Source organism: Pieris rapae, chromosome 3, assembly GCF_905147795.1.
Source record: "Pieris rapae chromosome 3, ilPieRapa1.1, whole genome shotgun sequence".
Classification (NCBI taxonomy): domain Eukaryota; kingdom Metazoa; phylum Arthropoda; class Insecta; order Lepidoptera; family Pieridae; genus Pieris; species Pieris rapae.
The window spans coordinates 7,712,256-7,736,873 of NC_059511.1; the positions used below are offsets into that span (position 1 = coordinate 7,712,256).

At 32.0% G+C, this 24,618-nt stretch overlaps 2 protein-coding genes and 1 non-coding gene across 3 annotated transcripts; 2 read left to right on the forward strand and 1 right to left on the reverse strand.

Moving 5' to 3' along the window:
* Window positions 1–771: 771 nt before the first annotated feature.
* LOC110993183 lies at window positions 772–12,144 on the forward strand. Its single transcript, XM_022259335.2, has 14 exons — window positions 772–904; window positions 1,110–1,290; window positions 1,950–2,089; window positions 2,769–2,892; window positions 3,482–3,694; window positions 4,599–4,835; window positions 5,166–5,351; window positions 5,703–6,221; window positions 6,950–7,045; window positions 7,590–7,724; window positions 8,261–8,378; window positions 8,867–8,991; window positions 9,552–9,603; window positions 9,954–12,144. Exons 2-14 carry the CDS (start codon window positions 1,114–1,116, stop codon window positions 12,140–12,142), a joined length of 4,311 nt encoding a protein of 1,436 aa, XP_022115027.2. The 5' UTR covers window positions 772–904; window positions 1,110–1,113; the 3' UTR covers window positions 12,143–12,144.
* A 1,075-nt stretch (window positions 12,145–13,219) lies between these two features.
* Trnae-cuc lies at window positions 13,220–13,291 on the forward strand. Its single transcript has one exon. It is a non-coding gene; the product is annotated as a tRNA-Glu (tRNA).
* A 4,145-nt stretch (window positions 13,292–17,436) lies between these two features.
* Window positions 17,437–23,973, reverse strand: LOC110993341 (spondin-2). The gene is made up of 7 exons (XM_022259557.2): window positions 23,654–23,973; window positions 21,030–21,241; window positions 20,592–20,696; window positions 20,071–20,250; window positions 18,745–18,989; window positions 18,014–18,162; window positions 17,437–17,688 (listed from the first exon to the last, which is right to left on the reverse strand). The coding sequence occupies exons 1-7, from the start codon at window positions 23,823–23,825 to the stop codon at window positions 17,495–17,497; spliced, it is 1,257 nt and encodes a 418-aa protein (XP_022115249.2). The 5' UTR covers window positions 23,826–23,973; the 3' UTR covers window positions 17,437–17,494.
* Between the last annotated feature and the right edge of the window lie 645 nt (window positions 23,974–24,618).

Below are 24,618 nucleotides of genomic sequence, written 5' to 3' on the forward strand. Positions count from 1 at the left end.
ACTTCATTTATTCATGTATACCTAACGAATACATGAATAAATGAAGTCTGTTATAAATATGTCGTATAAAATTTTTGTAGGAATAGTTGAAGGTGTTGTGTTCTGTGCCTTCTAATCTTGAATTTGAACCAACCATACAATATGATTTACGATTCTCGATTGGCGCTAAAAATGATAGTGAGTCTGAGAGGCACGACTCACGACTGCATACTGTATTTTAAATTTATTCCTTTAAGGGCCTGTTTCACAATGTATGCATAAAGTGCCAAATAACTATGAAACACATAAATTATTCGAAAGATAAAAATTCCGAATAAGATACTTGGCATTCATGACAAATAGCGCTATCTGACATTCGTGAAACGCAACAATAGTGTTTATCCTACCAATAAGTAATAAATAGCTTGTTTGGAACCTATCCGGACATTGTGAAACAGACCCTAAGTATTACTTAACTACCATGACTTTTTAGTGGTTACCTAGTGGCTATCAGTGTGAGGACTTTAAGAACCTAAGTACATACCTACCTCATATTGTATTTTTTTAGATGTAATTTTGTAACATTAGAACATTACAGTAATTCTTTTTAAAGAACTCCATGGTGTTCATATAGGGTTTTCGCCTGTTTGTTTCTATCGAGACTCCGAAATAGATTACTATAAACACACTATAAATCCAGAAACTCTTTTTACGGTATTTTGTTTTTATTTTCCTCTGTCATCGTCATCGTTGTCTTTTAAGTATTACAAAAAAATTGTCACAACAGGCAACCGTATTACATTCAAAATTCAATGTGTTTAATAGATTTGTTTTCTTGCCATGGACATGTTAAAAATCTAAATTATTAATAACCAGTGGAGATATCCAAACAATATACAGTACACAATATAAAAATAATTAAAAGGTTTGTTTTTTTACTTACATTCATTTAGTGGCTAATGCACTCAAACATGCTTTACGAGGTTACGATATGCGGTTTTTTTGAGCAAAGATACGCAACCCCAAGATGCCTGATAGATAGAGATAGAGATAATGAGTTTCATCAAATTCAGGCCCTCTATCAACAGGTATATACAGTAAAAGCACTTGCGTAACCTTTTTATTTACAGAAATATGCCAGAAATTCCGGATTGCCTCGCTCGTCGCTACCGAGCTTTAGACGAGCTAATCAAGGAGTTGACGATGAATAAAAGCGGGTCCAATATGAACTGTTGTTCTGACGACCCTGGAGTAAAAATGATGTGTAATTTCTGGAATATCTTAAAAGAGAATCCAGATTGTGATCTAAAGGTATATTTAAATTATTAACTACCACGTATGCGATTATGTTCGTAGCGTTGCTACTCATTAGAAGCATAAGTGTTCGATTTTATTGTAAAAATTGTTGTCTCATATAGGTTTTTGAAGCCAAAGCAACACTGTATTACCTACTAGTATATTATAAGATTAAAGTTAAGTAAGAGCAGAGGTACTCAAGTTTCTCGATTAAATTTGTTCTAAAACAAACTGCTCCGTCTATTCCACTTAAATGCGTTAACTAAATTAGCTAAATAAGAAGTAAAATAAATAATACGGTCTTTTTAATAGGCGTTAAAACATATTTTTAAGAGCTCACAATTATTAAGAAGATAGATTCTTGTCATCCTATAAAAGTTTGTGATATTGTTTATTTATATATTATATAGCATGTGTGTTGCATATTGCAATTGAAAAACAATTTACAACACACGTGCGATATTCTAAATTTTTATTCAATGAAATCAAACGTCTCACACTATGAGGGAGAAGTGACCGATTTGCTGGTACTTGAGATGTATAGATATATAATCTGTATAGAGATAGGTAATCGAAATTTCTAAGATGTCGCGTAGTTCAGCGTGTCTTTTGTTTTTGTCGCTACCCTACAATGAAGAAATTACTTTTACACATATACCATTATTAATATACAGAAAGCCGTTGAAGAGCGTTTGGGTATGACTTCGACAAGTACGGGGGTCTTTCCGCAGCGTTGTCGTGAAGTTACTTGTTATATGGCGGGATGTTGTAAGCGCGATGGACAGGGTAAAGAACCACCTAAGGCTGCTAGAGTGTAAGGATATTTCTGTATAGCATTTTTTGGTAATCCGAAATAATCTTTACAGTTAATAATAATATAATTCATAGGTCAAAATATGATAATTGCAATTTCATTATTCTGGACAAGCAAATAAGTCATTAAGAAATCTTGAAGGCACTATTAAAACATGAAAGAATCGATGTATTAATAAGTCATACTGAGCAAAAATGTACTTATCATTGTGTGATACATGACAACAGATTACTTAACTGTTGCTTACAATAAAATATTTTTGTTTTATCTTTAAGTATGCTAGTAAAATTTTCATAGAGAAATTATTCTTTCTAATACGACATAGGTCAACATTCTTATAGTTATTCCAACTACAGTACGAATGAATTCAACATTTTTTTTATTAAGCAATGGATCACGTAGTACACCGACTTGTCTATAATCCAGACTGATAATAGACTAAGTCGAAATTCGGTCCCATTGATTTTTATATAAATATAATTATATATAAGTAAGAGTAATTATTATTATGTAATTTTTATTACAGTTATATCAATATCTAATTTACAATAATTTCGTGAAGTATTATGTAAAGCCAGAAAAGAGTAAGGCCTGTGGCCACGGTCTGTGGTTTAAAACAGTACATGAACTGTTTCAGAGATAGCTTAATTTTGATACAATAAATATTCTCTTTATATAGCACAAGTTGTTGTAAATCTGGTCAAAACACCGACACGACACCGCAAAGTTGCCAACGACCCAGTACGCCTAGTTCCGGGAGCGAGACTATGCCCCTCAGCAAAGTCCTCTGTAACATAAAGGAAGTTCGTAACTTTTTCATACATTTTAATAAGCGGGTGAATTGGCCATAGTTACCATGAGGAATACAAAAATTTCTGCTAAAATGGCAAGATTTCTTATCGAAATGTTAGGTATTTCTCTTTAAAGTATCTCTGCACAAAGACACCGTTTAACATCACGATCTAGCCTAAGTTAGACTAATAAATAATTTGAAACTAACCTTTTTTATTTAATAGGATATATAAGAAAGTATCCAATAACACTACTTCCAGTCTCTGCTAAGGGCTAACTAACACTTTCTTCTTGAGTTCTATTTTTTGTGTGTGCAATGATAGGATAGGATATATAATGTCCATGCTATATCCTGTCTAAGTCAATCAGATTCGTCATATAATAAGATATAAATCGTCCTTACGAAAATTATTTTTGCGAAAGCCACTTCTCACACTTATACTACTAATTATGACGGATTTCGATAGAGACGGATTGAATATATGATTTTTATTCGAAAAATAATCTTATATAAAAATTATTCACTTGAAAAATACAAACGACATCCTTATATTTAATTTTAAGGCTAAATATTTTTTTACCAATTCAACATTGTCATAGGCCGCATCGTTTGACAAAAAGTGCCAAGCGAAAGTCAGCGAATTGTTATCAGCGCAGAAAGAATTGCAAGAACAAATAGGTATTTTGGAACAACGTGAAAAGGAAGGCCTGCAGCTACTAAAGCAAGCCGATTGCATGTGGACATGTATGGAGGCTTCGTATAAGAAGAAAGTAGCCGAATCCCTGGAGAGACAGAAAGCACTTCTGAAACAGGTTTTAAATTTACCAAAAAATACATTCTCTCATTGGCTTATTTAAAACTTCAAGCCTTCAAAGATCTTCAGATCTTCTCTCTGACATTGCGTTTGTATGCGTATTCTTAAAGTGTCCGAAGAGTTGTTTGGGTTAGTTGGTTGATACGACCCATATAAATCAATATTTCATCCATATCACCTTGGTTGCCGGAGCCTTCCACAGTTCGGTTCATCAGACATTTACGAACTATCAAACCGTGGAATCGATTCCCGGTGTGGGTCTTTCGTAGGATATACGACCTCCTATTGTTAAAAAATAGAGGATGCTCCTTTTTTAAAGCACACACAAGCAACAGTTGCACTAAATTGGGTGTCCAGGCGATGTGGGTGGGTTGCGATGATTGCCATTTTTGGGCATCCTATATGCTCATATAAAAGCTCTATCCTATAAAATAAGTAACGAACCTGAAGGTCCCTGAAGGGCCAATTCCTTTAAATTGCATTTCTGATTTGCAAAATAAATAAATCAGTGGCGCTACAATCGCTTTAGGTCTTGGCATCAGAATTCTGAATCTGTTTCATGATCATTTTTACATCTAATAGGCAAGGTGATCAGCCTCCAGTGCCTGACACGCGCCGTCGACTTTTTGGGTCTCAGACATGTCGGTTTCTTCACGATGTTTTCGTTCACCGTTCGAGTAAATGTTAAATGCGCACATAGAACAACACTGCTCTTATAAATATATATGTAAGGGAATGTTTAAATTATCTGAAAATGATCTGATCGAGTCATTAATTATTCGTGACTTGCGCTCGCACCTCACCCACTTAACGACCGCTAAATCCGTTAATGACGGTGTCAATATCGATGGAGTTACGATGTTATCCGACACATATGAGAATATAGGTATGTATTTTTATAGATGAAAGAAATCGAAGGCAGTGTTCAAAAATGGCGTAAAAATAAAAAAGATTTGGAATTTGAAATGGGTAACGTAGAAAAGTGCCAACAAGAAATAAGAGAGAAAACTACAGAAAAAAACAGCGATGTAAAATGTATTAATTTGGAAATAGCTGATTTAACTAAAAGAATTGAAAATAATAAAGGCGATGTCGAGGCGACAAACAAATCGTTTTCCTCGAAAAGGAGTGCTTCTTGTGTTAGTACATAATATTAATTTGGGCTTGTTCAAAAACTTTTGTGTCCAAATAGATGAAACATGGTAAAATTTTAGTATTCAAAAATCAATATGGTAGTAGATTACTAGGTAAATACTGGAAAAGTAAATTAGCAAGTTTGTGTAGCAAGCACGATTTATGTTATATGTATTTTAAAATCTAAAAAAATGTTCAAGTTGTTTCATCTATCCGGTGCATAAAATCCAATTTTATGGATAATACACGTAATACTTAAGGTACATCTTTGAATGTATCTATATCGTTAAACTTTATGCCTAAATATTCTTTAATTTCTAATATTCAAACACTAGGCAAAACAAGGTTACATAGCAAATGAAGTGTCGAGACTGGAAAAATTAGTAAACGAGGAAAAACGTCGCAAAATAGCCAAAGAAGACGAAGGAAGCAAGTATATCAAAGACGCCAGAGAAGACTTGCAAAGACTGTGCAAAGTATTATTGCAAAAGAAACTCGAAAATGAAGATATGAGTGCCGAGGTTAATTATATTGCATTTTATTTATCCATAAAAATTAATTGACTCTCAATTAATAACATTGTTTAAAAAAATATTTTCTTAAAGAATCTTGATATCGATGAATTTTCGTAAATTTAGTCAAGGCTGCTATAAAAATATATATCAGCCTATATATACTCATACTATATCACTTTATTTCTCCATCAAACTTTTGAATTTTTATCTGTATATTGTTTAAGATTCTCATGTTAATTTTATATATTGTTCTTTTTATCGAATCTTTTAACTCTGTTTGCCTGAAATAGTCGCACATATCTGTCTAAAAATAGTAAAAATTTAAATAGGGTAAAAACAAATGAACATCACTTTCAGAAAGAAGCATTACAGCTAGAAATCGAAATGCTAAATCAAACATGCGACCAGTGCAGAGACAAATGCAGGAACAAACAGCAAAACATAGAAGATGAGATTCTAGCTATAGACAAAGAGATAGCTAATTTCAAAGTACGATGTATAAGATGTCACGAATGTACCGATACTATGGATATGAGGAAGTTTTGCACCGATTGCCCGAGATGTGCCGAAGAAAGAGATTGTTTGCTCGAAGGTGATCATTGCACACCGGATCATACTATGGACTGTGTGTGTATGACGGTCAAACAAAAGTTTCTGGATAATGTCTTCGAGAATATGTATACAGTCCTGGAACGGCAAACTAGGACTGGGCCGGGGAAGGCGGTTGCCGAAGCGGTGATGAGTAGTCTAAAGAAAAGTCGTAATGGGAAACTGAATGAAGCAACACGGAAGATATTGCAAGATTTCATTTTGAATACAGTGAAGAAGAATTTGAATTTGACTATCGTTGGGGGAGCTGTCAAGACTAGATGCGAGGTAAGTCGTCTCTTTTAGCTAGATTATCTTGTATTGAGTTTTAATAAATAAGTGTATATTAAAGTTTTGTTAATTACTAAACTTTAGAATTTAAAACTATCTCGGTGTTGAATACAGAACAAGTTATTAACAATTCAGGCTGAAAGAGCAGAGCTTTAAGTTCTGCTTCAAGCCAATACTGCTCTTGATTTGATTTTATCTTTTCGAACAAATTTGGGCCCTCTGTTAAAAGTACAATCAGGCCTTAATGAATTGTATTTTTTTAACATTTTATATTATAGATATAGAGATGGATGTGTTGACGTCCAGACGAGCTTAAAGAATTGTATAACATGTAGTCCATATTATACAATTCTTTAAGCTCCCTTCAAAATAATTTCTTTAAGCTCGGCTTAAAGCTGCCTTTAACTTTGACTGCGTACCAATGTTATATACCAAAGTTACGTTGGTTAAGTTTTACGTTTAGCATCGTTACACTAAACTGATACTAAGTTTTCTGTGATCGCGGATCTTTGGAACTGATTAATAACTATTAATACAAACGAACAAATAGTAAAATAGTAAATAGGCTCTTGTCTTAATTATATAATTTTTTGACCTTTTTTTTAAATAGTATTATTGGTAAAAAAAAATTTTTATTCGTATTTTCCAGTAAATGATTTTAGTAAGTTTTAGTATCACGTTAACGAGGTCAAACGTGAACATGAAAATATTAATAAAAATTTCAGATGGATTCAGAGACATACAATCAACTTATGCTTTGTTTGAAGCAAATAAAAGTTACGAAACCCACTAAAGCTGACAAAGGGACACCTACTAAGAAGGTTAATAAACAATATTTAAAAAACTAAGTAGTTCATGTCAATACTGCTAGTGACTTATTCTTAAAGATGTTCTCTAGGCTATGAAGTCAAAAAGATTTAATGTAATTGAAGACATTTGCGTCTTCTGTTATCATTTTCATTGAATAAGTAAAGTGTGTTTTATCAGACAACGCGAATTCCAATGTTTTGGACATACGGTAGTCATACTAAGAGCTAAATCTCTGAATCTTACCCATGGGGTAACGAGACGTTAATTTCTGAGTACTAAGCCTGACTGAATTTCACCCTAGGAGTACTCCAGTTCGAATATTAAGTTTCAATTTTTGCCTTAAATAATACGACAGCTCTTGAACTTTTTAGTCTTAAGTTTGACGTTTAAATGCAGGACTAAATTTTTTTTATCTTGATTAAAACTTGTTTCAATGCATTGTAACTGGTTTAAGTTAGGTACAAATGATTTAATAAATAAATCTGATAAATATTAATGTTATGCCCCATTGTGGGGATACGGGTTATCACCGATGCTATGTTACTAATTTTACAGGACCCGTGTCGTCGTTGGCCCAATTCCAGTGAATGTAATTGCCCCAACGGACCCAAGGAGTGTATCTGTTCAAGGAGAGCTCCACCCCCTGCCAGAGACCCGCCATGTCCGCCTGACCCTGATGATGAGGATGCGGTAAGAAAAAATATGTTCTTGCTAATATAAAGTGAAGAACTTTCTAGGTATGATATATTTTTTGGATCCGATCAATTTCTCTATAGTTATAATTGTTATGCTGCATTTATTCCATGAAACATTCATCATTCAAAAGATTATATACATTTTTTTAAAAGACATTTTATAAAGGTCTCTAGATCTTCTTACGGGCTTCTTAAAACTGGCTCCAACTCTTGCTATTGTGAGTTTATTTCCCAGAGAAAATTGAGGTTCTCTACCAACTTCTCTAAGCTCGTGAGGGCAACGTTCAAGAGGCCTCTAATTCTCTTCCCTGGTCCCAACAATATAATATAAAAAAATATGGCCATTGTGCGTTTGCATCTTTTAAGATCCGAAGTGCGATAAAAGAGCAAAAAATCCGTTAAATAAAAATTTATCCTGATTATTTATTAATAATCAACACTTTAATTACTTCTAATAACTTCTATTACCTATATAATAATCTGAACTTCTAAAACCTAGCATTACTCCTTGTGACATTCGTGTTATTCCAGGGTGAAGAAATAGTTTGCCCGCATAGAGACAACGCCCCTTGTGGGCCGGATTGCGGTGCGCATACGCCGAGTCGCGTAGCAGCAGAAGTAGCGGCTTGGAAACCGAACCCTTGCCAAGGTGATTTTTACATAATATAAAATGATCTCAAATTTTTAACAGCCCATTAACTTCTGAGAATATGTATCTACCTCCATGATTGTAAGATTGCATTTAACAAAAGACACTTGTTTAAGTTGATGCTACTAATAGTCGAAACTTTACAGGTCCGCCATTTTGTGTAACGAGTTTAGTGTTATAGGGTTGTCTTCTATCAAAAGGGAAATGTTTAAAGTTTATTTTATATACACTTACATATTTATTTTATATACACTTACATAAAGCTGTAAGGAACGTTCCATGATATGGCATTGTCAACCCTAGAGCGATTTTTGGAGGTATTTCCAGTGCTCTATTTTCGTTGGTTGCTGAATTTGAGAATAAAAACATATTCGTCCAGGCCATGATGGCCTTTCTATATTTGTCTATTGTAATGCTATATATTTCTATTGATGTTTAAGTAGCCGTACGTTAACTCGAATCCAATGTTATTATTATTGTTTTTGCAGGTCCCTCATGCCAATTAAAGAATATGAGAGCTGCTCAATGCGTCCTCGGGCCAGAAGCGTTGTGTTCGAAGGCAAATTTGCGTAAATCATCTGCACCTATTGTACCAAGTATCCATAGTTTAGGGGTAATGTATTGTGTATTATTCATATATATAAACGGGAAACCTATTAAATGTGACAAAATTCTTAAATTTCTTAAACGCTCTAAAAATCAAAATGTCTCTATTTTAACTCAGTATAGCATGTTTCATGATTATCAATATTGTCCTAAATAAATGCATTATTTCCGAAGGTGTTAATCTAATCATTTAGTTCATTATAATTATTTAGTTTTGAACTAAACTGCCTTTCATATAAATTTATTTTGTTGAAGAGCTCAGGAAATGTCATACTTTTAAAATAATTCCGCAGCAAATTAACGGTCAAATATCACACGAACGTTTTATAGTGTGGTCGTGCACACATCTTGACGTGAGTGAATTCAAGATTCGCAGATGAACTCGCATAGAGGAGCTTTATAGTATATCATATACATACATGTTATAATAGACGCTTCAAGTCCTTTCGTGAATATTCCAGTGTTAGATTTCAATAAGAGATTAAAGTTTCTTGTAAATTCCAACTTCCATTCCGAAATTTCCACGGACTGTGGTAATATTCTTATAGTTTTTTTGGGAATTTTCAGAAGTCCTGTCAATGCAGCCACATATCACGAAAGGCATGTTCTTGTCACAAAGGTAATTTAACTGTCTATAATATTTAATATGGGAGTACAATAATTCTAAGACATTCGAACATTGTAGATGTAAGAGGTGCTCCTCGCGAAAGAATTATTGAAGAGGTTATGGGTAAATATACTGACGTCACTCCCATCGAGAAAGTAAGTTACACAATGATTAGCAATGACTCGCTGAATATCAAACGGTGAATTTTACTATATTTTTGTTTAAATAAATATCTTATTGTAATTTTTAGTTGTTTTAATTTTAATAACACTACAATAATATTTTGTCTTTCAGTTGTTTTGTACTCCCATGTAATATAATAATATTTAAAATGTAGTTCCAATAAATCATATAATTTGCAGATACAAAACAATTGAAACGCAAAAATAGATGCGATAAAGAAATAAGTACGGTACTACAATTTCCATTTAGTGACAAAAAAATAGTGTTTAGTGATGAGGACTTGACGTATGAAATTGAACATATTGTATCAACAAAAGGATTGACTAGAAACAAATCAGAGTCTTCTAGTTTTTTAACAAAAAAACGTAGTATAATTATAATAGACAACACCAAGAAAACCGAAAATATCCTAAAAATTGACGAGGCAAAACAAAAAAACAAAACCGAAACTTCTGTAAATACTTCAAATAATGAAAAACAAGGTACAAGTGATAAAGATAAAACGTTTTTAAGTGAGGAGCGGAATTTGAATGTTGTGATTCACGATTCAGATAATGAACTTAAATGTGTTGCGCCGAAATTGACTAAAACACCTTCTGGAAATCTCACAATGGCTTTAGAGGACAATATCATTCAACTGATTAACTCAAAAGTTGAAGAAAATGTAGATTTATACATTAATCTTAGGGAGGATGACTCGGGATCTTATTCTATTGATTTCAGCTGTAGTGATCTCGACAAACACGCCAAAAAATTACTGGTCAAAAGGACTCCTTCGGGTAACTTACTCTTGGATATCAAGGATAAAGAGAAGAAGAAAAACCCACAACCAATAAAAAATAAAAAAGCAATAAGATCAAATAAGTTTTCTAAGAGGGAGTTTAAATCGAAAAAAATACAAAAGTTACCACCGAAAGAAATTGTTGATAGTTCTACAGAAACTTCATTGTCTAACAAATGTTCTGGTAAATTTAAATCAGACTTATGCAAGGCAACCCTTAAGGGATTAAAGAGAGTCATAAATGAACCTATTATTTTACGGCGCACGTCTTCAGGCAATTATGACATAATTATTGATAAAGAATTCGAAAATTGGTACAAGGACGCTGTTAAGTGTCATGAAGGTGAGGAAGAGGCAACTTGTGTCAAAGTTTTAGAAAAAAAATCTGGTAATTGTATTATCAGTTTTATGGATGAAAATGATACTGCATATAAAAACGCATGCATATCCAAAGATTCGAGTGGGAATTTTAAACTTTTGATTAATTCTAATACTGGTCAAAACTTGTTGCAAAAGCAGAGCTCTATTGTATCATCAAAAATTTTCGAAAAATTACTCAATCATGAATCAGTTGACAATCAGAAAAAGAAAAGTAGCGTAATAAAAAAGAGATTTATGCAACATAAATCTTGCAGTGATTCTAATATCTACAATGATTTAAGGAATAATCTCTTATCACAATTTTCTTCGGGGACATCAGCTAAATTAACCAAAACTAATTCAGGACAGTATACGGTTGTCTTAGATAAGGAATCAAGAAATTCCCTCCTAACAAATTTACGAAAATATTTCTGTGGTTCTACAAAAGGTTTTATACCAATAAATAGGGATGATAATGGTGAAATTTCTATAGCATTAAACAACAGATTAAATCAAGCAGAGTACGCTTCATTGACAATTTCTCCATCAGGAAGTATTTACGTAAAGGTAAAAGAAAATAAAAAAGATCAAATTGATATTTCAACAAAATTAAGTTCACATTGTGACATAAGATGGGATCAATTTATTGATGATGTTAAAAATCCATCAGTGAAGGGCATTGCAACACACTGCAACGCTCGAGATGATGGGGTTTGCGACATGAACAAATGTGTGTGTAAAAATTTGTCTTATAAATCAAAGCAATGGGTTATTGACGCAGATTCCACAAGCACGGAATGTGGAGTCGTATGGAAACGTGATTCTAAGCGTTATTCCGCATTGGACTTAAAAGACAATCAATGCAACGGAACTATTATAAATCGTCATATCGTTATAAAACCTCGTCATGAAGAAAAACCGAGAAATGATGTCTATGAACACTATAATTGTTACTTAAATAACGTTTGTCCGTATCATGTATCAAGATATGGGAAATTGTCAAATGAACTTTTAGAGATATCTGGAATGTGTCCCACCAGACATTTCGAGGAACACCCGAGTGTTACTGAAAATATAGTTAAAGAACAGGTGACTATTTTAAATACCATCCAAAAACCAGATGATATGAACATATCCAAAGCAAACAAAGCATACTATTGGGACTCTATTGACTATCTTCCTCATCAATTGCCTTCATTTCTTAAGGATTTTACTCGCACTTCATAAATCGACAATGGGACGTATGCGTTTATTTAATGTCTTCTGTTTCGCATAAAAATTGTAACTGTAAACATTAAGAAAATAAATAATATACTATACTAATATATTTGGCATATCTATTCCATACATAATATATAACATAATCTCCTAGACTGTCCACTTCTGTATGCGTTTTTATTTAGAAAAATTTACGATTCAAAACAATCACGATTGGGATTGACACCACGTGTTAGTAGGGAGAAATTTCTAAATTACGATCAAGATTATAATATTTTCAATTCTATCAAAATATTTTTTATATCTTTCGTTTATAAAAAAAAAAACTAAGGCATTTACGATCGCGAAACTCGTACATCGTAGAGTTAGAGGTCTCGCAGCAACATCGTGTCGATGTAGAGAAAATTTTCGAATAAAGTAACGATTGTCGCCAGTTTCAATATATTACCAAAGGTCAAATGGCACAAGTTCACCGCGACATTAACATTATCTGATTGCGGCGAGTAAAAATTTATGCTGGCATTTTTACTACAATCGTGAATCTCATTGTGAAAAACAATTTGTGTATCTCGTTTATTTTTGCGATATATTTTGCCATTGAATTGCGTAATTTAGTTATAAAGTTTTGCTGTAGGTATGTAAAGACCCTTGTAATATAATGGCAAGAAGTTCCAGAAAATACATTATTAATTCATCTCACCAGTCAAAATCAATAACGTGGTATAATAGAAATAAAGACAGAGTTGTTAATAACATTTATTTCATAATTGATATAAAAATGATCGCAGTGAAACAGCAAACATTGTTTATTTTGATTGATGGATTTACAATTTTAAGATTATAATATCAAAATTAATAAATGAAAAAATATATGAAGTAATACAAATTTAAGTAAATTTAGGAAAGCTAGTTACTTTAAACAAAGCTAGTTTATATTTCTTCTTATTTTGTAAAGTGTAATTGGGAAAGTAACAGGTATCTGAAATGCATTTTTTACGAGATTCGGTACAAGTTCTATTATTATGGATTGCTAATTTAGCAACAATTTTTTTTAATATTAAACTCATATTCAACGCTTCAATCGTATCCGATATGGTCTAGTGGCTAGGATACCTGGCTCTCACCCAGGAGGCTCGGGTTCGATTCCCGGTATCGGAAATCTTTTTGAAAAATATTTCCATCTTAAAATTCTATAGTTTACCAGTTTGATTTAAGCGCAAGGTTGATTTCGCTCACTTTATTAATTGTAAATTTAATCTAATTGAATTTTAAAGATATATTGCTTGTTTTTTTTAGAGAACAGTGGCCGCCCGTTATATTTTTATAAATATAAATCTATTGTTATAAAATTAAAAAATGGATTCGTCCTTGTTTTTCTGACTCCAAGAAATGCCCTACTTAAATTGTATATGTAAATATTCTGAGGTAATAAGACACTTTTTATAAAGATTTTCTCTAAATAAAATTGGGATAGAAGCGAGTAATCCTTTTGTTTCCCCAAACTCCATTTGCCTCACAACAAAAATTCTTAACGTGATTTGTGTAGTGGCGGGAGGTCGCATTTTTTCGTGAAGAGGTTGACACCCCAGCTATGGTGTTGGATTGATTTATGGATGATTCAATGCGATGTTTTGGTTAACGTTAAGTTTTTCGTATGCATATTGTTTGAAAGATATTTCTTACGTATAATATATTTATCAGAATATTATATATTGTTATGATGATAAACTCAACCTACAGAAGGTCGACTATATGGTTTAAGAAATGTTGTTTTCGAAGGGCTTGGAGTGTTAACATTAATATAAGACACGGAAATGTTTGTTACCATAGTAACCTACTACATTAACTCTTTTGAGAAAAAACTAAAAAAAGTTGTTCATAAAACATGGAATCTCCTATAGAGAAATGGAAGTTTGCTTATGGTGGTGTAATTAAAAAAAACCTTCTTGCTCACTTCTTTTTCGTTGACAATGTACATCGGATTTAAAGAACTCATCAAAGAGTTATAATGAATTCATTTAATTAATAAACTTAACGATTTTACGACCTTAGAACGTAAATTTCCTTAGGTGGTAGGTTTTTTTAACACTTTATATAAATAAAAATCAGTGATTGATTTCTGAATCTGTTTCATGATCATTTTTAAATCTAATAGTCAAGTAGGTGATCAGCCTCCAGTGCCTGACACACGTCGTCGACTTTTTGGGTGTAAGACATGTCAGTTTCCTCACGATGTTTTCCTTCACTTTTAAATACGCACATAGAAACAAAACTTGGTGCACCCACTGAGAATCTTGAAGCCACTAGGCCAACACTGCTCTTAATACTTTATATACCAAAGATAAAAACTATGTATACAAGACATGATTAAAATCTGGTTTTAAGTGAACTTTCGATACACCATAAATTTTAAATATTTGGTGAAAATAAAACATGCTTTCAATTTCAGTGTTATTCAATGTATAATTTAAGAAAATAATTATATTTTTACGGATTCTATAGAATCACGATTTATCATCAACAACAATGTCTTGTATTGCGTTCGCGTCTATGCGTAGTTTGATAATCACCAAACTTTGAGTATTATTTCTGAAAAAGAAGTATTTATCCCAAGATATTGCCGTCATAAATCATATAAATTAGCAGTATCAAAGTTGGAAATACAAATGTGTAACCAAGTGGGGTCCTGAATAAAAGATTACTGCAACACTTTGCCAAAGCACACCAGAGGGATGGAGTGGCTTTGAGAACGCCTTTAAGATACACAGATAAATTGCATGCTGTTTAAACTATTAAACTAATGGGTTTAAGTTAACAGCTGTGTAATTACAGTAAATAGCCTCGAATATTAGAGGTTGCATTTATGAATTGCATGTATGGGATATAAATAAGGTGAGTTGTATATAAAACATATGTACATTAAATAATAAAATGGACGGTCTGTGAAAGCGTTACCTAAACATTGATTGAAGTTTGTTAAATATTAGAACGATATTCTGTAGAGAATTGTGATGATTTAACAGGTCGAGATAAGTATATTTTAAATGATAATAATTTATTTCCAATATCATACAAATATATAAAAAAAAATATTTGGCAGAATATGCAAATTTTTTCATTAAACTATTAATGAAAAAATTTGCATATTCTGCCAAATACAATGGTGTGCAAATCGTTCTGACATAATGAAACGGTAGAATTTTACATAATAAGAAGTTAAGATATTACATTACAATCCAATCATATCATCATAGCCAATTCTTATATCATTTTACTAACTACATTACATTATTATATTATATATTACATTATCAAAAGAATATTCCCCTCATTTCCTGTTTATAGTCTGTAATGTAATTTAATTTGTATTACCATCATTATGTACCATCGAGTCGTACTTTTAAATATGGACACTTTTCTTACACCCAACACTAATTCATGTATTAAATATCAACTACGTATAGTTACTACTACTTTATATTTAACATAAACCCTCTATTGTTTGGTTTAACTTTAAGTAACTAATTCAATTGGAAGTATTGTTGCTAAGTATTATTATAAACGGAGAATTTGAGACCAATTAGGGTTTCACCGTAACATACATTTATGATTTAAAAAAAAATATTATTGTTATTTTACAAGTTCAAAACCAAGAGTTACCACTGAACCATAGTGGGGTAAAACATTGCATTGGAAGTTTTCAATTTTCCAACACATTAGGTACATTGGAGGAGTTGCCACGTCTCGGTGATTGATTCCCGCCGACGCTGATTGATGTCCTCAATCAGAAAAAACCGAATGCACTTGTTTAAAACACCTTTTAATGTATTGTTACGATTACGTACGTTAATATGTAATGGTAATGTACGTAAATACGTAGGTGGTCCCTGCTTATAATGTTATAATATACTGAAAACGTAGTAAGTGTGTGAAGAACGAATATGCGGGAAAATTATACAGTTGTAAGACAGCAATTAACGGGCAAAAAAAAAAAATTTTTTTGTTGTAAACTGTATTTTCGTTTAAATTATATTTTTGATAGTTCACATTAAAGTTTAAAAATAGTTTCACTACTATAATCCAAATCTTCATTTCGTTCACACGTACAATGATTATATAGACACTTGGTGTTTGACCCTTAGTTGGTGTTTGTTTTATTTTTCTTTACAAAGCTTGCTTGACAAACGTCGCTTGTTATCGATAAGCAATCCCGATGCGCAATAACATATGTAGCCTGTTTTTTGTATGTATATTTTAGGTAACGAAATGTAAATAAATAAATTTTATAGTGTTCTTTTTCCGTTGGGAAGAAAGAAAAAACTTCAAAATTTTAATTACGATTTAGCAAATGTCTTGCAGATATATTTTCTATGAATATTACTACATGAAACCGCGTAGAATAAAGTACGTAATAGATCTATTTCTTCCCAGAGTTAATAAGGTAAGTTATGAAGGCATATAAGATAGTCTATTTAGTAAGGTTTGCGTGAAGTATGAAAGTTACGTTTTACTATATCTCTCGTGTTAAGACCCTCTCAATAGATGCTTATGTTTGAGTAGGTAACTTTATAGAGCTGTTAATTTATAGAACCAATGCTATTATTATAATTTACAAACATTTTTATGTATTTGTTTATATCTAAAACTAGATGGGTGTAATTATACCAGTTTTACAATATTCCTTAGAATATTAATCGTAATTGTTACACTTGGAAGTCGTTACAATATTTTTTGTTTATAAACCTCTCTGTAAATATAACGGAGTATAGAAATCGAATCACATACTTCTTGATTCTGAGATGAGCACGCATAGAATACAAATAAGATCCTACCATCGATTTCATGTTAACATTTCACTATTCCCCTGCCGGTAATCGAAAAAATGCGCCGTCGCACAATTTCTTAGAAAAACTACGAAAAAGAGTTCGAATATGAAAGACGACTGAAACGTGGTAAGGATAAACTTCCAAATGATTTAGTTTGGTTGTTACTAAAAGATTTATCTTAAAGAACTGGGGAAAATTATTATGAAGTTCTATTATTCTTTAGAATAGTATCGTTGTTTGGTAACCATAACAATGTTTTTTTTAAATTGTTCAAGTAGAACGTGATTACAAACTTGATATAAGGCCATCCGAATTATTCATTAAAGACATATTTGTTTCATACTAACTACTTACTTAGCCTATATGATTGTTAAATTCTTATATTACGTATTTTTGAAAGAAATAATATTTTAAGTAATGTTTCGATCATGGTAAAAACTTTTAATCTATCAATTCAGTTTAAATAGAAATCCAAACTAGAAACATTCTTTATCTTTTAATTCTCGATGTAAAAAAAAAAGAATAGTGATTTTATTCACCATTCAAAATAATCTATGTGCGCACATGAGTTGATGTTTCCACAATGTGTTCTATCTTTAAGGGGTGGACAGGCTCTGCCTTTTTCCCTTGTCTCTCGTAGCACAGTTCTCGTTCTAAACTTGTCGCCAAAACCACAGGTTACTGAACAAGGACTCCATTCACTCCACTCTGACACAATACAGTCGTTGGCTGAAAGTTGGAGTTTTAAACTTATTAACTGCCGGAAAAGTCTAGGTACATTTTACTTCCAAGTTTGTTCATAGTGATAATCTCATATCATACGATAAAGAGCCTCAAGGCTATATATTTGATATTTAAAGGTTAGTGTGGTACAGTACTATAAAATTAGGCAAATTTGTATAAAATAAATTAAAAATTAAATATAGAACTGTGAGATAAACTGTATAATCCTCAATTTAAAATAACACAATTACAGTAATTTAATTAACTTTGTCATGTAAAAAGTGAGCTTAAATTAAGAAATCATTTTTGATATCCAGTAGTTTTTATTTACGTTGTATTTTGTTAACTGCGTGGTGTAACCTCGACCGGAAATGCCTTGGTAGGTGTTTCCCTAGTCCCAACTTCCTGCCCTGTGCCACTGCAAGTACTACATCATCTATGTTCTTGAGATCGCTGTCAAACTCTTCCTCTAGGGTTGATCTAAAAGTATTAATATTCATAAATTCATATACGTTATTTCAGTGTCTAGCGCATTGTGGTAGGACATCTGATTTTCTTTGGCGGCGATTGAAATTGGTACTACGGTATTTTGTAATGTCAGACTGACATTGTCAGTTAGTTGTTATGTAATTTCTGCGTACAATAAATAATTTTACTATCTACCAAAATCTAATAAAAAGCCAACTAAAAAAAAATTGTATTCTTTGTATTATCAATTACATTGGGTGAGTTTCAATTATCGAACGGTTCTGATTGCTAGGTATAGATATTATATTAATAATATAGGTAACGAAACCTATCATATCAGTGATTCCTTATATCCTATTTATACAGCCTGCATGACTTCAATTAGTCCCCGTATAACGACACACGCCTTGTCAACAAATTATTGCCTAAGTGGGATTGACTTTGGTACCCCCCACCCTAATTATAGTTTAAGTAGAATTATCTATTATTATATATTAATATAATATATATTAATATTTGAATTATACACAAACGAATATTAAATCTTGAAGTTCTTTCCCGATCGCTGTAAATATATAACGTTTAATTACTTACGTTAAAGGTGATCTTGTAACGACAAGAACATTATTATCAGCTATATTATTTCTTGGCGTTCCGACAGGTTCTTCTTCCAGGTCTATAAGCTGATCCAAGTTGCTTTTTGTTGATATCTCCGCGTACTGCTCAACAAGGTTTACTTTTCTTCTCGGCGACCCTTTCTTTTTATCCTTTAACTTTAGGCTTGTAAGCATTTCCTTTCTGGCTAAGTCATTTTGTTCCTTGGTCGAATATTCTTTAACCTTTAAACATAAACATATTGTTTTTAAAGGTCACATATTACTAGTTATAAAAGCAGATAATTTAAAAGGAAATTATAACGTAAAATTTTTATGAGTAAAATAGATAATACGTAGGTGTATTTATAAACAATAATACATATATTCAAGCTTGTATACCTGTATAAAAATATATAATCTAACAAGTGTAGTTTCGCTAAACATTTGAGAATGTACTTTTTTATACAGTTTTTTACCCTTTTTGGGCAAACTTAGTAATTAAAATTTGATCCCCTTTCTGCTAACATCATGACCTAAAATTTACACACAATTCTGAGGACAATATATATTATTGATAACATTCGGTACTATTGTAAATCTAAGATAATTGCTATCTTCAGACTTTATAGAAATTTCACAATTCCAACGAATTTGTTTTTCTGTCTGATCAATGCCTTAGATTCATGAGGAGAGTGGTGTGAAAACTGGTACCTTGGACCTACCGGATTATTTTTAAACTTTTAGTACTTTGTCTTATTCATTATTTTCAATAAAACCGTTCACTTAATGTTTTTATAAATAGACACAAACGCCTGCAAGATGCTTCTCATTCAGAAGCTTAGAACGATCATTGTTCTTATCAGTAATAGAATTGTTTATTACTTATCATTGATATTATAGAGGCACTCCAAATAATCCTATTAATTTACCCGCATCCAAGTATTATTGAATTATGTATTAGATGCGAAGAGCCAAGATTAGCTTTCTGTTATATTAAGAGAAATATTTATTGGAACACTCATCGGGAACGTGAAACCGTCTTTATATCTTAACTGTTTATGAAACATTAATTAATTAATAATTCGTTGATGTCTATGGTAAGAATTGTCTGTTTTTATAGAAAAGAGAATATTCAATCTGTGACAATTAATCAATATAAGTCCCGCTTCTATAAAATGAGGGATAATGTTTTATGCTTGAATTTGTTTCAGCTGACTTTTGTTTTTTAAACAAAAAAAAAACAATTAGCTTTTAGAAAGTAAACTTTTACTACGAAAAGCGAATTGATTACTCTATCCCAATTAGTAATGAAAGAGGTATTTACCTTAGTAAATTCAATCTTTGCGATAGATGGTAGTTCTCTCAAGTTGGGATAGTAGAAACCAGCTGCGGGATGGTTTGGATGACGTGGTCCATGTCTGAAAACTGGTTCAGGAGGTGATGTTTTCCACCGAGGTGCTGTGAACGTGAGGCCACTTGCTGCCCCGCCATCCAGGGGCTGAAGCTGCATTAGTAAAAAGATTTTAATCAAAGTAAAATTTTAAATAAATTTTCCTGTTAGTTCTATAATATTTAGAGACATACATCGCTATGTTGAATATGAAAAATTATTCGGTAGTTTTTAAATCTATATTAATTTAAAAAATACGATCAATTTAATGGCTGTTTACACTGGGTACAGATTTGGGGAAAACGCAATTTCCTGTTAATTTATGTTACTTGTATTTAGAGAAAGTGAAGCGAATCTAAATATCACAGAATAAATATATTAAAAAGTATGCTTTGTAAACTTATATAGAAAAGGTAAACTTCAGATTTTAATTAATTTTCAAGGGAAATACTCACATCGAGTGTAATTTGATCGACCCAAGAAGAATCAACACAGAGATCGAGACTGTCAACTCCGATGAACCAGTCTGGCGAAGGGATTAGACGACATATAATAGATATCTGCAATCATAAAACATTATTTTAATTATATTGCTAATATAATAAATATAAATAGAGTAATAGTAGGCACATTAATATTGATCTGCAAATATTTCGTGTGAACCCGTTGCACCCATAATTTTTCTTTACAAAATCTGTCCTATGCCCCATAAATAGGTCTGCAACTATGGGTCTTCACACAACAAAAACGAAGTGATGTTATTAATACTGATATAATGTAATGAGGATATTATTTTTTCACAAACAAGAGAATTTAGCTAATAAATATATATTATGCACATATAGAAAATATGTAAAATAAATAAAGATAGCAAGGTCTAGTCATAATCAAACCATTGTATGTGCTCCATCTAGAAACACCATATTTTCAGCTTTTCCTACTCCCGCACCAACTGGTGTTGTTGAAAACTGATCGTAGATCCTCGGGTCCTCATCACCGCTTTTCACTAAAGCGTCCAGTATGCCATACTGTACAAAGTTGCGAACAATTAGTGGTGCCTCCTCACCTACTCGATATAGACTGTAGGATGAGTTGTGTGACTGTCCTGTAAAAACACATTTTGTTATTTTTTGTATAAACGCAATATAATAATTAAGCTGTATGTAATTTTTTTATCAATAAATAAAAAACACTACAAAGGCACCTTCCCCTTGATAGATTGATCTCTAAGTTTAAGGAAAGTGATTCAATGGTTTGATAGCCACTCAATATTAAAACCAATGTTAATATAATTACGTTAGGTACATAGCAAATTCTCATTGAAGATACTAAGAATTTATCCATTGCAAACATAATAATATAAACGGCACAGTTACACAGCTCTGTGAACTTGAAATAATATGCTGAATTCAAAAATTTTAGGCAAGTTATCAGCCTCCTGTATTTTACATACATCAACTTCGATTTGAAAATAACCAGCTAAACCTCGCCACATGTAATATGATTACTATTATGGTCAGACTACGACACCTAAGATCTTTAATCTATAAGAGTGGTATGTGAAAAAAATTTAAAAGCGCCTGCATGTCGTCGTGCAATGACGTCATACAAATAAATTATTTTAATTAAGTGTATTAGTGTATAATAGTGACATCTGTTTGATGTAAAATTGGCCTGTACCTAAATATTATTAAATAACATTTTATGAAGTTTTAGCGACTTCCCTCGTGGCGGCTTACCTATAGAATTAATAAGGTTGGAAGGTTCTTTACCGAATTTTGACTTGACTTCCTTTCTACCCTCATCGTTAAATTTTCAAAGCCTATGATCGTTTGACCATTCGTGATATTTTAGATTTATGGTGATTATAATTCACCTTTCTATGTCTCATGAAGTACCGATATGTTAAAACCATCTCAATGAAACTTTACTCAGTTAAGATTACTTTAAATCAGATGCTAGAAAAAAGGTTTATTTAAACAGATTTACATTAATTTATCCTATAGCTTTTATATTTTCTCCTGTGTAATATTTTTATGCAAACAACTTGCTGTGGAAAGTCTACTGGGACGGTTGTGTCATTCACACGTGTTTATTTTTAAAACTACATTCCATGCTATTTTTACAGTCTTTACATAATATTACAGTTGTGTTTAAAGATAATACTTTTTTACGGATTATAGTTATGTATTATTGTATTTAAACTTATAATTATTTAGACATAATTCTAAATTTAAACCGACGTTTCGCGTGCTTTACAGCGTGCGTGGTCACGGTGACTGAAGACAAAGGTGTTAAATGTCAAAAAGTATTGTTACAATCCGCGAAAATGGAGGACACCGTGAGCAATTTCTGCAGAAACCCTACATCTTTTAGTCGATACCAACTCCGGGGAAATAAATACAGCTGTGATACTTTTTTTAACAATTAATAAGGCGCATAAAATAATGACTAGGAAAAAAAATAATTTTTGTTCGAGATTCCGATATTCACGCTTATTCAATAACTAAATACTTAGCAAGAATTATTTTAAATCTATTCAACTCCAAAATATACAAGTTTCTTAATTTATCGAACTATTGACCTTAATAATGTATAAGCTGCAGTTCTTATTGTTCATATCTCTGTACAATCGCAGAAATAATTGGAAAGGACATATTAATAAAAATGGCGATAACATTCATTTCCTTTGTATAAAAGGTTGTTGAGGACAAATAAATATATCTTTATCTGATTGAAGAGAGCCCACAAAATGTCACTTAGCTGAAAGATAAAAGGAAAAACTTTTCCCCTCAAATTTCCGACCTCCTATTGTGTTTTCTATTGTTCTAATTATATCTAGTTTTGGCGAAAAAGAAATATCGAGTAGTGGCTTTTGGCCGCAGTTTCTCTCGCCTGTTATACCATACTGAATGAAATACTACCGTGCCATTATGCACTGTTATATTCAGTGTATAATATAGTTTCTTAAGCCATTTAGTAGAGAAATAAATATGTTCACCTTAGAATCATTATGTTATTATCTTAACATTTCGTAAGATTCTTAGCTAGGTTTCATCGTTTCGTTAAGATTAATTATTTTCTAAATATATGTATATTAAGACAATCTATACGTAAATTTAGGTATTAAAGGGAATATCTAAAATTATATATTTATATATTTTGATGGATCTGTACTAAGTGAAAGCTGCATAATAAAAAATCCTTTTGCAACTGTTATATGTATTTTACAGTAAACAATTATATTTAAGCGTGCAGGGAAACATTCATTCATTGTACTTGCAAATTTAAGTGCGATTTTTAAATGATTTATTAGATAGACAAATTTTGTCTTGTGTTTTGTGTTTTGTAATGTTCAATATATTAACGTTGGTCTGTTACAAATAGTATGTTAAGACAATCTTGTGTGCTCTCAATAAAGATTTTATAATGCTTTATATAAATGTCGTTGTAGCAATCAGTGCCCTATTTACAAAATCTAATAATATGCCACTGCACATGCAACCTACTAACGTACCGAAAAGCGCCGACCATTGAGCTTTCGGTCGATACAACGGATAATCTTTTGGAAAACTTTCCTCACTCCATAAAAACTTCACTGACACTTTGTAAACAGCCATATCAACATCACACGCGGAACACAAACTGTTTATGAAAAACAAGATGGCCGCCACTAGCGGTCGAGCCATGATAGCAAACACTCGTCTAATTCATATAAACACTGCAATTTGCTCTAACGAAATAGCGTTTTAATTTCACGGTTTCGTACACAGCCAAATGTTTTGGCGGTGTTTTAATTTTGTTCGTTTTCCGCGTGCGTGCAACGGGGCCGAAGAGAGAGTGTGGACTTTTCTATTTTGAGTCCCCTTTGCCGTCCGGACAGAAATAAACAGTGGGCGACGATTCGTATTTATGTAAGGCGTTTTCAGCATTCGTTACAGCTAATCCAAATACAACGGGTATTTGGATTAGCTGTAACGATTCACACTTGGCTTAAGTAGTGGTGTTAGATAAGAATATATTTTTTCACTAAGGAACACGTAATCAATACATTCTTGTAAAAATAATAATTAAATAAAATAAATAATAAAAATTTACTTTGTTTGACTCAAAACAAACATTACATCTAAATACAATATTCACCGTGGTTAACCTTATATATAATACTTCTAAGAGCACTAGCGTTTAAACTAGCCCTAGCATGTATCTTAACCGCTAGTTTCCTCCAGTGTCATTTAGAAGATTTTTATTGTTTATTGAACTAAATGAAGGTAGAATTAAGTTGTTGCAATTGGTTAGACTGGAGTAAGTGTGAACTTCGACAATGATTTTTAATAATAATAATAATAATAATTTATTCATTGCACGAATATGGTACAAAATGTCAAGGTGGTACAATTGTCAGTCGTTCGCATATTCTGCCACACACAGTGGCGCGCAAATTTATTTTAGTTTAGATTTTACATTATTAGTCAGATTCAT

Coding starts and splice junctions, on each gene's coding strand:
- LOC110993183 (XM_022259335.2), top strand. CDS start 1,114: ATGCCAGAAATTCCGGATTGCCTCGCTCGTCGCTACCGAGCTTTAGAC. Junction 2,090..2,768: donor CCACCTAAGGCTGCTAGAGT/GTAAGGATATTT, acceptor CTCTTTATATAG/CACAAGTTGTTGTAAATCTG. Junction 7,046..7,589: donor AAGGGACACCTACTAAGAAG/GTTAATAAACAA, acceptor CTAATTTTACAG/GACCCGTGTCGTCGTTGGCC.
- LOC110993341 (XM_022259557.2), bottom strand. CDS start 23,825: ATGGCTCGACCGCTAGTGGCGGCCATCTTGTTTTTCATAAACAGTTTG. Junction 20,251..20,591: donor TCGATCAAATTACACTCGAT/GTGAGTATTTCC, acceptor TTACTAATGCAG/CTTCAGCCCCTGGATGGCGG. Junction 17,689..18,013: donor CGCAGTTAACAAAATACAAC/GTAAATAAAAAC, acceptor TCCAACTTTCAG/CCAACGACTGTATTGTGTCA.